This window comes from Diplotaxodon limnothrissa, linkage group LG11 (genome assembly GCF_057381915.1).
Source record: "Diplotaxodon limnothrissa isolate DT_005_m linkage group LG11, D_limnothrissa_male_GT1.1, whole genome shotgun sequence".
NCBI classification, from domain to species: Eukaryota; Metazoa; Chordata; class Actinopteri; order Cichliformes; family Cichlidae; genus Diplotaxodon; species Diplotaxodon limnothrissa.
This window is the reverse complement of record NC_140606.1, coordinates 1,826,415-1,843,918: the sequence shown is the minus strand read 5'-3', so window position 1 is coordinate 1,843,918 and position 17,504 is coordinate 1,826,415. Positions and strand designations below refer to the sequence as shown.

Below are 17,504 nucleotides of genomic sequence, written 5' to 3'. Positions count from 1 at the left end.
GTAGGTGTGGTGGAGAAGGACCAGGTTGTGGTCTGAGTGGCCAAGCGGGGGGAGGGGTGATGCACTGTAAGCCTGCTTTGTGTTGGCAAACAATAGATCCAGGGTTTTGCTGTCCCTTGTATGTCAGTCAACGTACTGGGAGAAGTTTGGGAGAGTGACAGATAGTGAGGCATGATTGAAGTCCCCAGAAATAATAATGAGGGACTGCCGATGTGCCATCTGTAGCTGAGACAGTGGAGTGAATGTACTCACAGGCTGCTGTAGCGTCGGCCGAGGGTGGGATGTAAACAGTCAGCACAATAACGTGTGAAAATTCCCTGGCCAGGTGGTATGGCCGGACGCTAACTGCCAACAGTTCAATGTCTTTGGTACAGCTCTGTTCCTTCACAGTGATGTGCCCTGGGTTACACCATCTCTCACTGACAGACATTGCTAGTCCCCCACCTCTCCTCTTACCACTCTCCATTGCACTCCGGTGCTCTAACCAGTTGAAAGCCATCCAGAGTTATAACAGTCCGGTGTGTGGTCCATGAGCCATGTCTCAGTGAACAGGAGGAGGCTGCTCTGCTTGTACTCCCACTGCAGTCTGGTTAGCGCAATTAGCTCTTCCATCTTGTTGGGTAAAGATCTTACATTACCCATGAGAATGGATGGAATGCTTGGTTTGTACCGTCTCCTTCTTTCCTGGTACTTCACTCCAGCCCTGCGTCCCCTCCTCCAACGTTGTAATTCCTTTGGAATCTTGGGTCGCTCCTCCGGGAGTACTTTCCTGTTGCCCAGTGCTAGCAGCTGCTCCGTACTGTAAACAATGGCTTGGCTTACAGATTCTCCAGAAGTGGTGGTAAAAAGTCCCAAAAAGAGTAGAAGACATACTACTACTCTCATGAAAATTTGTGGGTCCATGTCCCGTTGCACAACAAATAAAACACGACCAAGAGTGTCGGGTAAAAAAAGCTTAAAGCACAAGAAAAAACAGAAAGGAAAGGAAAAAGCTGGGAGCTGAGGAAACAGGCTGCCTACCGTGGCGCCATCTTGGATGGCGGATAGCCTGCAAAGTGGACATGCTACTGGAATGGATACCAGGAAACCAGGAGTTCCAGTTCCAGGAGATATTTTGTTTGGAGGAATTTTTCCCATTGACAAAGACGTGGGGACAAAGAACAAAACCTTTGCTCGACACCTGCAGTCTTCTATCAGGTAAGGTCTTAGTGTCAAGATGATCTGTTTCTCATCAGCTTCACAAATCGTGACTGTGTTGAGCATCCACTGAGTGGTAATTTGGCTCCTAAATGTTATTTTCACTATCTTCTAAGCCCATAACAGAATTCCATAATTAATATAATTCCTGCACAAAAAATAAATGGTAGAGAAAAATATGTACCAATGCATACTGTATCCAAGCACAAAAGCAGGCGACTGGATCTTGGGACGTTTACACATTTTGACGGACATGAAATCTTATGATCGAAATGTGAAGTTAACAAAACCATCACAGGGTCAAATATAAAAACACAGAAAACAGCAGTAAGTCTCAGTTAATTCAGACCTTTATGCTACAAACTGTGAGCCACCTCTGCTGGCACCTTATGACTCAGACTAACACATTACTGCAGATGCTACATCCATTAGTCCATCGATCTCCTGCTCCTTCCTTCCCTCACCCGTGGAAAAGGCGTGGGAAGATGCTAACTGTCATTGCAGCCAAAATATTTGGTCGTAAACCACCTTTGCATGAGCTCAATGAAGCCAAATGCATCATCTTAAAAACAGAAGAGCTGCGATCTTCAGACCGCAGAATTTGATTCTTGTCCTCTCGATGACTATAAAGTCCATCACCTACCACAATGAACAACAACAGATACACCGACCCCGAGGACAGCTGAGGCTTTGAACATGTGTTTCTTTGAGTGAAAAAATGATGATATGTCTATTCTAATAAAATCATTTTCAATTAATAAACCTTTGTTTAAACACATGGTGTGTTCTTCTTCTGCTTGATGGTTATTACTAATAACCCCCCACTATATATAACAATGTACAGCACAGTCTTACAGTAGGTCAGTGGTTCCCAAACTTTTTCGCTGGGCCCCCTTTGTTTTACAAGAAAAATGGCCCCCCCCCCATCCTCCAACCACACACCCCCATATTTTGCTCCATTGTGGTTTATTTCACACCACAAACATTTAGTAAATAATTAAGCAAATAAAAGTAATCTGCAATAAATTACAGGTAGCAATGAAATAAACTACTAACTCTTTTACGTCCACATCTACACGGGTATTTTTGAACACGCAGCTGTTTCATCCACGTAAACGGCGTTTCCAATCACCGAAAACAGATTTTTTTTTAAAACTCCTTTTTTGCGTTTACGTGTGGACGAGGAATACAGAGTTTGTCACCCAATGTCAGAGGTATGTGCCTTTTTCCACGTCACGCTGTGGCCACGTTATTGTTTACATGGGATGAATTGCAGAATAGCAGATAGAGACAAAATACTGTTAATCTGACTGTCTGCAGGTTTACATGCAGTTACTGTCCCTCCATTTACAAAGGCAGAGGCGTCACGGTGGGATTATTTTACGTGTAGTTGTTTTTTCCTGTGTAATAATATTCAACATTGATATCAATACATTTTTCAAAAAATGCCTCTCTGTGCAAAATGGGTTTAAACACAAAATCGTGGCAGGATCAGCCTGATATTATTTGTATCCCGCTGTAACTTTACTGTATAAAGAGCAAACATCTCCAACATGTCAGGAGCAGTTAGTCATTACAACAAGTGTTTGTGAACTAAAGATCAAGAATGTGGGATCCTGTTTGTCCGTGATTTGAAGAGCCCAGCGCTGCTCCTGATGCAGGGGAAACCAGTTCTGCAGGGAGACCTACCTCAGCACCTGTGCAGGTGAAGCCAAAGGGAAGATTTGCTTCACCATGTTTTCTAGTCTTTGGCTCAGAATGAAGTTGGTTTGGAAACATATGCAGCGACGCTTCATCTCCTGCTTTGCGTTTGTGTGGGCGCCTCGTCAACAAACCTGTCCATGATGTTAGCAGTGTCCAAGCGTTTTTTTTTTTTCCTTTTCATACCACACCCCCCCTGCAATGGCTCTGCACCTCCCTAGGGGGCGTGCCCCACACTTTGGGAACCTCTGTAGTAGGTGAAGTGAGGTCCCTGCCTCCACCTGATTATGTAATTTACCAGGAGATGCTTTTATATAAACTATAACTTCTATAATTGCAGTGTTTGTCTTTAGAGCTGGGAGCAGAATCGCTGATGATTTATTAGCAGCAGTTATTACTGTAGGGTCTACCTTACACTATAACACGTCTTGAGGTGACTGTTGCTAAATAAAATTGAACTGGTTTTTATTTAGAAACAGGCAGAGCTCTTCTTGGCTTCATGTCTCTAATTATGTGGCACGCAACCTCGCGCTAAATCACCCAAACACAGCACACATCCTGCCAGTGATTCAGTTCCTTACAAAACACTGAATAAGGTGCTGAAGCAGTGACGAAGCTTCGGACGTCATCGATCACGTGACTCTGTTCAGCCCCCGCCTCGGCCCAGTGTTTCTGAAGCTGTGTGACTGACTCGTGCCGGAGCTTCAGCTTCAAACGAGCCGGCACAGGTCGCAGCGAGGCTTTGAGACAATCTGACTCATCTGCACAGGGACACCTGCTGGTCGTCCTCCTCACAGACTAAACACCAAAGTCAAACAGGACGAGAACTTTCCTCCAGATACTCACAGCACACCACAGCTCACATCGTTTTTATCCAATGGATGCATTTAATTATTATTATTTTTTTTACATCATATAGCTGCAGCCTCACACGTGATCAGTGACTACAACAGCTTCCACCATCAGGTCTCCGTGTGTCAGGAACCACAGGCTGCATATTATAGTATCACACTGTTGTACATCGGCTGTTGACAATTAAACACATGAATCCACGAGCGACGGGAACACAGCAAATGAACTTCCAAAAGCAAAAAACCCAAAAACTACAAAAAAAAGAAAAACAGAGAAACCAGAAATATTAGAAAACTATATGATTGAATGTGCTTGATGTAAATTCTGCATTACAAATAGTTTTACTTCACATAAATATAGACTGATTTTGCGTCCAGTTGATGTCACTGTACTCAAATCGACACGTATCAAAAGTGTTCGGGGGCGGAGCTCGAAGAAGGAAAGAAGCCTCCGCTTCCTCCTTAAGACCTCGACCACAACAAAACATGAAAAAATAAAGTGGAAATATTCAAAGTTCAAAATGAAACTGTCAAAACTGCATATCAAGCAGAAAAAATATTGCATATAACCTATTCCCACAGCCACTTAAATATCGTCTTTGCACTTACATGTATATATAATATACAAAACCCTCCAGGTCGCTCAGGAAATCCCATCACACCAGGCAGAAATAATTTAAGACAGATAACTGGCAAACCAGACAACTGAACAATCTCACGGGAAAGAGTTTTGCACACAGCATCGTGTCACAGACATTACCTGCCACGTCCCGATAACTTGCGGATCAACTGAAAGAACGTTTGAAATTAGCAGCAATGAAAAGCTAACACTGTCACAGACTAACTCAGGCCGCTGCTCGATGCAGGAAAAAAGCTCCGACTCTTCTGTTTCTAACGAGCTCAGCAGACACAGCAGCCCTCCGTTCTTCAAGTCCTTTAGAAGTAAAAGGTGGATGTGCCGCTGCTCCAGACGGCAGCGCTGGGACAAACAGTAGTGTTGTTCTACAGGTGACCCTGATCTGAACATTTCGGATCCGGATTTCCTTTCAGATTTCCACATCAATGGAAAAATGAAGCAATGCTCGGTGTTCTTTTCTCTCCCTTTTCACTCTTCTTTCTGGAGACTGAAGAGGTAGTTTCACATTCACAAAGGGATATGGATGATGGCTTGGAGACATAAATATTAACATCATTTTGAATGATTAAAAAAACACCACTGAAAGCTTAACGTTGTGATTTTGCACTAAATTTGAAAACAAGGTTTCAAAACCTTTTGACTTGAGTCGGCTTTCGATGGCAGAGACATTTTATCAACGGTACGGAAACGGGTAAAGCTCAGCTCTCTATTTAGGACTCCAGAGGAGCCAAACGCTTGATCTCTATTTTCACAAATCTCAGGCATAGTACACGTGAAGATCCTGCACAGCAGAGAAGAGACGGGTCTGCTGCAGAGACGTTCCAAGTCCAACAAGACCGAACTAAGGAAGTGCAGTGGGATTAAAGCTGGAAACCCTCCATGGGTCCTTCCTGTTGCTGGAAGACAAACTGGCCTTGATTCTGATCCACCTGTGGAGCCAGGCTGGCATCCTCTTCCTCCACACCGAAGTAGTGTTCAATCAGGTCAAAGGCCTTCTGGTAGATCTCCTGGTTCTCGTGGCTCTGTAAAAACTCAATCTTGTCCAATCCTGAAAGAATGGAAGCAAACGCACAAATCTTCACACGACAGAAGTTTCAACCCTGAGTGACAAAAAGCTCCTGTGAATATAGTTACAGCAGGCATTTCTAATCAAAGTGCTGCTGTTTCCATCCCTGTCTGTGTGCCAAAGTACGGCAGGGCCAGATACTGAACCCCGAGTTCCTCTCCTGCATCCAGCAGCGTGTGTGTGTGTGTGTGTGTGTGTGTGTGTGTGGTAAAAAACCTTGGGAGTCTGCGAGCAAATTAGAAACATGCTACACAAGAACCAGCCCGTTTATCTTCTTCATTCATTTTAATCATCGATGCAGAAATGCTGCCAATTTAAATTTCTTGTAAGTGATCAGAAATGATTTAACTCCAAAGATGTGGACAGAGGGTCTAACCTCCAACCTTTGATGTTACAAATGACACACCTGAGACTATAGTCAGGGAAGATGGAGGCTGTGTGTGTGTGTGTGTGTGTGAGACAAAAATACCAGCATGCCTATAAAGCTTGTGATTCTTAAAATGTCCAAACTTTGCCTTCTGCCCTCACGTACAAACTTCCTAAACAAAGCTTTCACTTTTATTTGACACTTTTTTAAACTTAGACGTTCTTGCAAACACGCTCGGTTACAAAGAAGTGCCGAGAAAGAAGCAACCCCACCGAGGTGCAGTGAACACTCGGTGGGTGTGGAACCAAACGCGACACAAAAGAACGTGTCCACTTTACTGAGTGAATGAAAGCTCGTGAATGTTCTGTTGGTGGTTTGCGAGCATTACCGTAAGCTTCCTCAATCAGAGCGCAGTACGGATTGATGCCAGTTCCATTCTGTTTGGCTTCCTGTTCTCCCAGTCTGAGGATGTTCTCTAAACCGTTCAGTGACACCTGAACAATCTTAGAGTCCATCACTGTCAGCAGATCGCACATAGGTTTGATGGCATTCAGGGACACCAGATACCTGTCACGGAAAGCACAGACGTTAGTCCTCAGCAGCATTTCACTTTGTTTATAAAGCTCGACTGATTTTTGGATTTCCACCAATTCCTGCTGTGCAAATGTGCAGAGAAGTCCCAGCACAGTGAAATCTGACAAACCAAATATATGAACATGTAAAATGAAACCAGCGCTGTTGATTTAACAGTCTGAATGAGTCACATTAACATCCATGTGGTGTTTGTAGGAAAGAGTGTGGTGCACCATCTGAAGCAGTGCTCAGCTAACATTGGTGGATTTTAATGACTCATCACATGGTGCAACTACTCGCACTGAACTGTGACTCAAGTTTGTATTTGTGGGAAACACGGCACCAGAACTACGTAAGGAGGAATCTTCACATCAAGTGTTTTTAAGACGTCTGGTAAACACACTTTATCTGTGAGGGAGTGCCCCCAGAGGTGGCGTTGGTAATTGCCCACGCAGCCTCCTTTCTTGTGCGGAACTCGGCCTTCTGAAGGATCTCGATCAGTACTGGAAAGATGTTGGCGTCAATGACGTTCTGACAAAAACAGAAAAATGTGGTCAGCAGCAAAGAACAGCAGCTCTTCATCTCGCCACGACAAACGGAGACGCTGCAGCAGAATACCTGAATCTGAGCTCGGTTTCCTGCGGTGATGTTGGACACAGTCCAGCAGGCCTCCTTCTTGATGGATTCCTTAGGGCTGCTGAGAAGGTGGAGCAAACACGGCAGTGCTGAACAGTTCAAGATTACCTGAGACGAAAGCAGAGGAGCCAAAGATCTTAATGCTGTCAATGAGAAAAGGCCAAGCAGCACCGATGGAAGAAACAGAGGCTGTACCTGAGTCTGGATGTCATCTCCTGTCACGATGTTTCCCACTGCACGCAAGGCAGGAGAAACAACCTTGTAGTCGCCGTGCCTGGAAACAGGAGGCACACAGTGAGACGTGCAAAGCGTGGACGGGATCAGAAACGACAGATTCTTTGTGCAACAATGTTACGCCATCAAAAGAAAACAACGTTTGATGCTTCAAATCGTCCAGGGAACGAAATCAGAGGAAGCTGATTGTGTTCTACTGGACGCTGCGTCTCCCAAAGAAAACAGACGAACAGAACAGACGCTCTCAGACAAGAAAATATCAGAAAAGAACCTGTGACTCTGGAAGTTTCATACCACCAATAAGAAACTCAAAGGACTGAAAGCTGGAGCTTAGACACTGTGCATGAATAGGCTCATTGCAAGGGAAACTAATACCGCCGACTGTTAATCCAACATTTCTGTTCAACACGCTGATCCCTTCTTTTTAAATCCAGCACCACCCAACAGCAGTTTTTATTCACCACAGTACTTCGTTTATTAATGTTTCAGTTTTCTTCTTTTGGCTGCCTTTAAGTGTCACCACCCCCGATCTGACCTGCTCTCAGTCCAAGCCGATACCCAGCACTCAACATGCCCCCTTCACTATACACAGGAATAATCCTCTCAGCTACACCAACCTGGATAAACTTGAAAACAGCGTTTTGGTCTCCGCGGCCACACTATTGTTTTCATCCCCACTGAAAACGCTCATGCTCGCGTGCTGATGATTCAGTCTGCGTCATTTTCGTCTGCCGTTTATTTACTTTGTGGCACTTAAGTGTGTTGATTGGGCAATACAGCATCAGCAATGAAAATGAACGAATGGGCTCGTGTCAGCACTTACAGGGCTGGTGTGGAGCGTCCCTTCAATTAACCCAACTGGGCAAATGGCCAGTGTTCCCCATGACTGACGCAAGAATCATTTCAGCTGTCTCCCAGAAAATTGTGAAGGACCATGTCCAGCCAGTTCGTACTGGAAACTCAGCTACACTCATGACACTTAAATCCAATCCAACGTTACGTTTTGGCTCAACAGCCCTTCAATTCTGCAAAGAACAGGGGGCTGAAACTGCTTCACAGCTACGTGGAACACTCAAAGCTTGTCACAGCACAATCAGCTCTTACATTTAGGGAGCAATTTTCATTTATGTTCAACAAATGTGCAAAAAACAACAACAACAACCAAAGAGTATGTCAGTGTCGTACATGAGCAGCTCAACGAGCCTGCGGCAGACCCCGGAGTCGATGACCGTCTGGATCTTTTCATTGGGGCCGTCAGACAGGTAGGAGAGAGCCCAACACGCATCGGCCAGCACATCTGGATCACTGCTGAACAGCAGCCTGGACAAAACGTTGAGACAAGGAGACACCTGACAAAATAACACAGACAAGGGGACAATTTAATATTGGAACCACATGATCAGTACAGGAAATATGACTTTAAGGAGGAGGAAGGCGAATGAGCTCCAGTATTCAGTGACTCAACAACAATGACGGGGCTGACCTTTGCAAAATCTGGTGGTGGGTTTTTCCCTCTGCACAGGTTGGACAGAGCCCACACTGCATTTCGGGTTGTTGTGAGACGGTTGGATTTAGCGAGCAGCCTGCACAGAGCAGAGCCAGCTGTTAGTGCAGCTCTGACACACAAACGCAGACAGACGACGAACACTTACTGCTGTAAAGATGGGAGGATGCCACAGTTGAGTACGTAGTCTCTGCACTCAGCGTTGTCGCCCGCTATGTTCCCCAGTGCCCACACTGCCTGGAAAACAGCCAACATGCTTCAACTACGTCACAGCCCAACAGACCGCCTTTGACACTAAAACTCGTCCTGTCAAACACTACCACAGCAGTTTACACACATTCAGGTTTGTGCCTCTCAAAAGTCCTGAAACTGTTAGAAAAGCTCAACATCTCAACTCACTCACTATAGATGAGCAGGTTACCTGTAACTAAGCAGGTGTTATCATGTGACTCTCACCTGTTCCTGCACATCCTCGTACTCTGAGTTCAGCAGTTCAATGAAAATGGGAACAGCTCCTGTTTCAATCACAACCTTGGTGTGCAAGAAGGTCCCAGAGGCGATGTTGGTCAGTGCCCAGGCCGCTTCGAACTGTTACGAGCACACCGTGGACAATATGACAACAACAACAGTTTTACCCGATACAACTGGAGGTTCAATGCTCACAATAGCTGTGTAACGCCTACCAATCATTTCAACATTCTAGCTATTATTATTAAATACATATAAATATGACTCATAACAAAGCAACATGTAAATTGCTGCCCTGTGAAGCACCATGTCACCCACTCGCTTTGAGACTAATAACAAATTAGAAAAGGACAAAATGAAACAATAAATGAAATACGAGCAATAATCTGACTGTAGACGTCTGCTGAGGTGAACACGTGACACAGGAACACATCTGTTATCTGATAGTGGGACATCCAGATGTCCTGATACTCTCAGGTGTACAGTGTTGGATTCTCTGACCTGCAGTGTGCAGTTTTCACTCCGCTGCAGAAAATCCACAAACCGAGTCACAACACCAGGAGTGGAAATCACTTCATCTATGGGGGGGCTGGGTTCTGTGCAAAAGAAACAAGTGAACACTTTGAGCACAAACCTGCTAAAGGGTTAAAGGCATTTCACAGACAGAGCAACAGGCTGTTTCACAAAACCAATTCAATTTGTGTTCTGCAGAAAAACACCTCAAAGAGCAAGATTTCTTTTTCAGGTCATTTTGTGTGTTTCTCTTGGTTTAATCTCTGTTGTGTAAGCCAGCACAGGTGTGGTGCAACATTGATAAAGTTGTGGGAAATGATTACTTTAGTATTTTGATACTGAGGCAGCACTGCGCCTGTAGAAACGAGGCGTTGCAGAAGCTGCACACAGAGCAGAGCCTGTTGTTGACAGCCAGGTGGAAGCAGAATAAAATAACTTGGCAGCTTCTCTGTTCAACTTTGGTCCAAACAGTTATTTCTCTTTTAGTAAACCGACTACAGAAACACGAATCTTCCATTAAACGTCACAGAGACACACCTTTGGAAAGCAATTTTCTGAATTTCTGTGTAGCAATTAGTTGATGGTCGGGGTCTTCAGAAAAGATCATCTGAATCATATCTGCTGTTATGACTCCATCCTGCACAAACGCATCAGAGAGTTCATGTTTAGTTCAGACTACAGCACAGCAAACCTACAGGAGAGAGGCAGCTTACACTTACAGCTGTGATGGGTACTGTGGAGCTGATGTCTGGATCTTGGATCGGACATTCCTGCATGGAGTCATCAGCTGAAGGTATGCAGACATTTCTTCTCTTGAACAGCTGCAGTCATACAGACACACATTAAATAAATGCACAGACGCACAAATGAAAGGCTGCAGGAGACGGCGGTGATCGGAGCAGAGATGCAGCCTGAATATTGTAAAGAAGTCCAGACTGAAAATGGAGACGGAGAAGAATCAGGACCAAAGTAAAGAGAGAAACACAAACCAGTCAAAAAACAAAAGCTCAGCAAAATCAATGTTAACCAAACACACAGAGTGAGCAAGAAGCCACATGGACACAACTCTTTAATGGGAACTTGAGCCCCAGTTGCTGAGTGCAGTTAGCTGGTAGCAAAGGCAGGAGAGCAGAACTCACACCCTGATAGGAAAAACACAGCAGGTGCTAACAGGACCATAACAGTCCCACACACATGTTGAACTCTGTTAGCTTAATTCCATTTTATACACCAAACGTTAGCAAAGATCACCTGCTCCTCTCTTTTTTGTTTGCGTAGCTGAATTCCTTCCTCTTCTCTCCTTCGACGCATTTCCTGAGGATTCAGCGCTTTGTTCTTATAGCTCTTCATCCTGTAGTTGTCTTTCCCTGGACTCGCCATTGTGTCTGAGGATTTAAGCAGATTGATGCAGTCACCACCGTGCTGAAGCCTCGGTACATTTTACTTTACAACATACGAAATGACATCAACAAGCAGAGTGTGCGCGGGAGAAATAGACTGGGGAATGGTGCATAAAACTTGTTGCAGCTTGAAGTTAGCACACTGGCCTCCGTGGAAGAAGTTTGGAACCACCTGGACTCTTCTTAGAGGTGGCCGCCCTGCCAATCTGAGCAGTCACGGTACGAGGGCAGGGGACAGAGACCTGATGGTCACGCTGACAGAGCTCCAGCAGAACTTTGCAAAGGACAACCATTTCTGCAGCACTACGAGAATTAGGCCTGCATGGTAAAGTCACCTGACAGAAGTGACTCTGTAAGAGGTGAAAGACACCTGGAGTGCCAAAAAAGCACCTGAAGGACTTGGGAAAATTCTCTGGTCTGATCAAACAACGACCGAACTTGAATGCCAAGTGTCAAACCAGGAACCACCTAAGCACAGAGTGGCTGTGGGACCATCTGTGGTTGTCCAGGCTGCTAGCAACACACCTGGAATACTTTCCCAGTGCACTACATTCTCTTATGTTCATTCAATCATTTCAGCAATCGGCCTTCACAAATCTGCTGACATTTGTGAGTCCTTATAGTAATGCAATGATTATTATTTCTATATACGGAGTCAATGATTGTTATTCTCTCTCCCAATACATTCAAAACTGCTTGAAAAAAAAGGAGCTGGTAAAGCACCGTAGGAGTTGATGGCACTGACAGATTATGCTTTGGGGCCGTTTCACTAGTTCGTTAAACGGGCGATTCACCGCCTTGAAGGGACGATTGATGGGACGAGCGAGTGAGCTTGTGTCTGTAAACCTTTAAAAGACCAAGCGTGTCTGCAATGAAGGAAAGCAAACATATTAGCATTCTCAAGTTTGCCCTGTGCTTTGATGCAACACTTTTGTGCTGCTGAAAACAAGACGTGATGGTGTAGATGGTAATATCAATAATCAGCGTCCAACCTAACAACCCTCGGGTAGGGGCGGGCGATATATCGAATATACTCGATGTATCCTGAGTTTTTCCATGTACATGGGTTCAATGGTTGCATCGTAAAAGCTGCCTGCATGTAATTCACTGTGAGGTTGTTTTCCTACCACAGGCTGCAAATGCATCATTTATTCACACCTGCCAACTGGAAACATGTCTCCCGGCTGGAACGCGCCGAGCAGGCGTGTTTCTATTAGGGCTGCCACAAACGATTATTTTGATAGTCGACTAGTCACCGATTATTTTTGCGATTAGTCGACTATTAAATCAGTCGTCGACGATTTTAATAGTCGACATAATCGTGACTAGTCGACTAATCGTGGCAGCCCTAGTTTCTATGCTGCCGGACAGGGACAGCAGAAGTCTCAGATGAGCGAAGGAATGAGACTCGCTGTCGTTTGGATGTCGAACAAAATGCAGTATTTTTCAAAACATGCCATAAAACTATGCCACAAAAGGCAGCAGTACCACAAATTTATTCCACCAGCTCAAAAGTCAAAATGAAGCCTGTGGTAAGCTCCCCGCACACCAAAGAACACGTCAAACACACCAGCTGTGATCCCTGTGACTGCTCTCGGTCGGTGGCTTTTATAGTCACTATCTTTTTTTTTCTTTTTCCAAATATTAAACTTAAACAAATAGTAATAGTTTTCACAGCCTTTTTGTTAAGTGATCCACTAATCAATTTTATGTAACATAAAACATCATTAAAGTAATGTTTAAAATTAGGTTTTTTGTTACTGTATTTGCATTTGTGAAAATAAAATTTAGCTAAGATAACTAACAAGTTTATTATAAAGTAAATTTCTTCTTTTTTTTGCCTTCGAAAGAAACAAAATACAACATTTTCCCATTTCACAGTAAAGTCATTATAGAGATGTCCAGCAATGAATCTACTGAAGTCTTTCCAAAATGTTCTAGCGTATGAACAGATCCAGAAGAGGTGCTGCAGTCTCAGGATGGCTTCCACAAAATCCACAGCTCACATTTATGTCCCTTTTGAACTTCGTCATGTAATGATTAGCAGGATAAAATTTATGCAGTATTTTAAATGGGACTTCCTTCACTTTATTCGTTACCAGATACTTGTTAGGAATTGTCCATACTCTTTTCCAGTTAATGTCACTGACAAAGGAATTCCAATAAGAGACCACATGTGGGAAAGTTAGAGATTCTGTCTGGAACAAAGCACGGATATTCTTATTACTTTTACTGTGGTTTGTTAGACAGATTCTTCCTATGTGTGAATCTAAAGGGTTGGGGAGAGAAACAGATGATATGCAAGGTTGAATACCTTTAAAAAGCATTATAATACCCGTAGGTATTGCATCAAATAATATGGCATATTCTTTGGGTGTGGCTGGAAATTTATAGGTGTTTAAGAATTCTGAATAGGACATAAGCTGCCCATTAGGATTAAACAGCTGATTCACTAAAACAATCCGTTTCTCAACCCACCTAGAAAAAAATAATGATTTATTTTTATACACTATGTTCCTGTTATTCCAAATTGAATATGTATGGGGTGTAAAGTTGTGTTTATATATAAGGGACCAAGCTAATAGAACTTGTTTGTGAAACATCGAGAGCTTTTCTGGAAGCTTATCTATATTATAATCACAACCTAAGATAAAACTTAGACCACCAAACTTAGAGAAAATGTAGTGAGGAATAAAATTCCAAATGGATACCGGATTTTTAAGAAAATGTTTAGCCCAATTAATCTTAAATGTATTGTTTAGAGTAGTAAAATCCAAAACATTGAGACCACCGTGTTCATAGTCATTCATCAATACACTTTTTCTGATGTAATGTGTCCGGTTTTTCCAGAGCAAGTTGTAAGGATATCGACCGAATGCTCTTCAAGTTTTGCCGTCCACATGCAGAGAAATTGCTGCATAAGTCAGTCGAGACAGACCTTCTGCTTTTGAGAGCAATACCCTTCCTCTTAAACTTAAATCTCTCTGCAACCATTGATTTAATTTGGTTTGAGATTTTTTAATAATTGGGGGAAAATTTAGTAAAATTCTGTCTTTTGGATCTTTGCAGATAATCAGACCTAAATATGTTGCTTCATTTTTAACTGTTATATTACAAATACTCTGAACATTACACTCTTTGACAGGTAATAACTGACATTTATTTAAGTTTAGGACCAATCCAGACCCTTTTGAGAAATCCTCTATTACACGTAAAGCAATTGGCACTTGGCTGGCATTTTTAAGAAAAATTGTGGTATCATCTGCCAATTGACTGATGACAATCTCTCTGTCTGCTATGTTTATACCCTTCACAGGGCTATTCGAAATATGAGAGGCAAGAATTTGGGTGCAAAGTAAAAAAAGATAAGGGCTAATCAGGCAACCTTGGCGTACACCTCGATTAAGACTAAAACGAGAAGTGGTGCCATTTGGAATACAGAGTTTTGATAGCTCTGCAGAAGATTTTATAGTCACTATCTAGACCTTTGTTTCTGTGGGCTGGACATCATCATCTAAAGGTCGAAGGTCACTCTTTCAAGGATGCCAATGTTCACATTTTGGACAGAGAACACAGATGATTGGAAAGAGGAGTGAAAGAGGCATCTGTGTCCACTGTGAACGGCCATCTTTGAACAGAGGGCGGGGCTTACGACACCAAGTGTCCGAAAACAAGCTTTTATTTTAATATGTTTAAATATTAACCCAATGCCACTTTCAATCTGAAAAAATGTTACGAAAGGCTCGACATGAATGCCGCCCTTTAGACTCAAACCCCCGTTTGCTGCAGGTATCGCTTCCGTCCGAGCTGTAACTGAAGTTAACATTTCATCTGCATAATTCAGAGCCATGCATTCAACGAAGCATTTGAGTCAATTTTATAATCAAATTATTCGCATTAATCGTTGCAGTCCTACTTTCAACCCTTTATTATTTAACTTAATTTCAAAATTAGAGTGCACTATTGTTTTTTATTATTGTAGCCACAGAAAATAGTACAACAGAAGCAATTCAACAGCAATTAGAGAACAATAGTCCAAGTCTCCCACAGAATGTGCTAGAAACGGTACATCACTGCCACACAACGAACCACACCTCCAAAGTAAAGCGCTGTTTAGAACAACGGCTTCACCTTCGGAACCTCGTCTCCATCTAAATCGACACCAAGTTTGAATCGTTTCGGGAATATTCAGCAAGTCGGAGAAGACATGCAGCACCACCTGGAAAACTGTAGAGTATTTAAGGTCACAGCAATCTCCACCTCCAAGTGAGTTCTCCTACCCGAGATCTTAAGAGGACCTCCACAGATGATGAGCGCTAACGTTCACCTTCTTCTAAACTGAAGCGTTGCAAACAATGACAGCGATAGCCGCTCCTAAACTAGGATATTTCTTTATCAGGGAAGTGGACACGACCCGCTTTCCCGGTCAGGAAGGAGGTCATTCCTAACTGCTTAAATCCCTCCACTCCTGAGAGTATAGGCACACATTTAACAGACAACATGAACAGTGAATACCCACGTTATCCGATTTCGTAACACGTCGTTTTACTAGCTTGCAGGAACTAACCTCACTCCGTGAAACAGAACAAAACGGATTTTGGCCAACTTATTCCTGGTTAGACCCTAAATTAGCTTCCCGGACAACTCGATAGCTAATGCTAACTTGTGGTCAACATCTCTGCTGTAAATTCAATGCAGCGGTTTTACTAACTCTACCCTTATTACATAACCTTCCCCGATTCTTACCCAGTGAAGATCTGATGTAGCTGAAAACACGCACGGCTGTGAAATACCTGCAACTTCGACTACTCCCTCTGTTTCTTAATCCAAAATGGCGTCAAACTAAAACTTTCCCAGCAAACCCCGCGCGTCAACAACACCTCCGTTTCCGTCCACCGGTATAGTACGGGAAGCCGAAAGAGCCAAATCCGCCCCCTTTTCCCCATGGACGACCTAGAGCTCCACAAACATGAAGCCAAAACGTCTCTTTCGCCCCCTGGTGTCTGATGCGGTATAGATCATAGATCAGCGGACGGGACGAGAGTTCTTCTCATTTTTCCCAAATATGCTTGTCTGCCATTATTAGTCATTCTCATCACGCTGATTTGTGTCCAGGGGTCTTCTTTCGCATTCGATTAGATTCTGATTGTTAACTTGTGTTAAGGTTCAAAATATTGGGGATGAAAAACCACAATAACAACACTGGTCCGGCCGGGTTGAGTCAAACGATGATTTTAATGAACACACGCGTGGGAGATGGACACCGTATGCAGACAGCCTCAGATCTCAAAATGGTGGAGCATTGCTCAAACTCTTATAGCCTCTGGTTCTCCCACCTTATCATAAAAGCCTAAACATTCACATGCTTTTCTCTCACACGGCGCCTAAGCTACGACCTTGGCTCCCCGTTTATCTGCTCCTGCTGAGTTGGGGCAGAAAACTCCAGCATGCTCTGTTCTGTTCTAATCAGACAAATAAGGCGATGACTTTCTGCAAACAGTATTTCTTATAACATCATAAAACAATATCATTCATCCACAATAAATCAGCAGTCTAATGTAATGCAAATCAGTTTAACGAATGCAATAGTTATCAGCTTCTTCTAATTCAGGAGACTAATGCAAACTAAAACTACATAATAATTCACAATCTTTAGTTAGGGGTATAACATGGCATAAAATAATATTATAATCTAACACTTGATACTATAAGAATCACTCACTCTGTATCCCTGTTGTTAATTAGATAGCAATGCTACACACCTGTGCTACTCTAATAGTCTATGTTTGAATGCTTCAGCACTCTCCCTTAGACAGAGATGACATGAGCTGCACACTCCACAGAGTACTGTTAAAGAATTACCTGGAAATTAAACGTTGTACTTGAGACAAGACTGAAGATGATATAAAACTGAAGATTTAAAGTTTTAGATCCATGAGCACTCTACAGCTCGTTAGATTTAAAAACACAGCAGCAGCAGGTTTCATACAAGTGTAATTTGTTCTTTTCATTTCATTCAACACAATAAGAACAGCAACAGCCTGAACTAAATCAAATAATACATTATGTAACAAAGCTACAAAATAGAAGAAATAGCTCAAATATAAATACCCAGAATATTACCGAGATTAAATATATATGATGATATTATCATCATCAACATTCACCCTGGAAAAGCACTAATGAGAAGACCATCAGGACCGAGCTGCGTCTCCTGGATGCATCATCACAGCTGTCATGTACCAGATCTCGGCGCAGGGATCAAGCAGGACTCGTAGTCTTTACCAGCACCTCCTTCAGTCCTGTAGAAAGCTATACAGTAACAATGTATATACATTACAATGTCATTACTCAGAT

At 43.1% G+C, this 17,504-nt stretch overlaps 1 protein-coding gene across 2 annotated transcripts; it reads right to left on the bottom strand.

Moving 5' to 3' along the window:
* Positions 1-3,662: 3,662 nt before the first annotated feature.
* Positions 3,663-15,994, bottom strand: LOC146622178 (importin subunit alpha-6). 2 transcript variants are annotated; one of them, XM_085366082.1, is made up of 14 exons: positions 15,894-15,994; positions 10,999-11,132; positions 10,467-10,568; positions 10,285-10,384; positions 9,736-9,830; positions 9,223-9,354; positions 8,915-9,003; positions 8,746-8,845; positions 8,448-8,611; positions 7,224-7,302; positions 7,011-7,136; positions 6,796-6,923; positions 6,208-6,386; positions 3,663-5,434 (listed from the first exon to the last, which is right to left on the bottom strand). In XM_085366082.1, the coding sequence occupies exons 2-14, from the start codon at positions 11,125-11,127 to the stop codon at positions 5,247-5,249; spliced, it is 1,611 nt and encodes a 536-aa protein (XP_085222208.1). In that variant the 5' UTR covers positions 11,128-11,132; positions 15,894-15,994; the 3' UTR covers positions 3,663-5,246. The 2 variants fall into 2 exon arrangements, with proteins under 2 accessions (XP_085222208.1, XP_085222209.1); XM_085366083.1 differs by having other exon boundaries at positions 15,941-15,978.
* Between the last annotated feature and the right edge of the window lie 1,510 nt (positions 15,995-17,504).

Bases quoted from the DNA above. Each gene is read 5' to 3' on its own strand.
- LOC146622178 (XM_085366082.1), bottom strand. From the start codon at position 11,127: ATGGCGAGTCCAGGGAAAGACAACTACAGGATGAAGAGCTATAAGAAC. The intron at 10,385-10,466 runs GTAAGTGTAAGC...GCGTTTGTGCAG, and splicing joins CCACAGTACCCATCACAGCT to GATGGAGTCATAACAGCAGA. The intron at 9,355-9,735 runs GTCAGAGAATCC...TGCTCGTAACAG, and splicing joins GTGAAAACTGCACACTGCAG to TTCGAAGCGGCCTGGGCACT.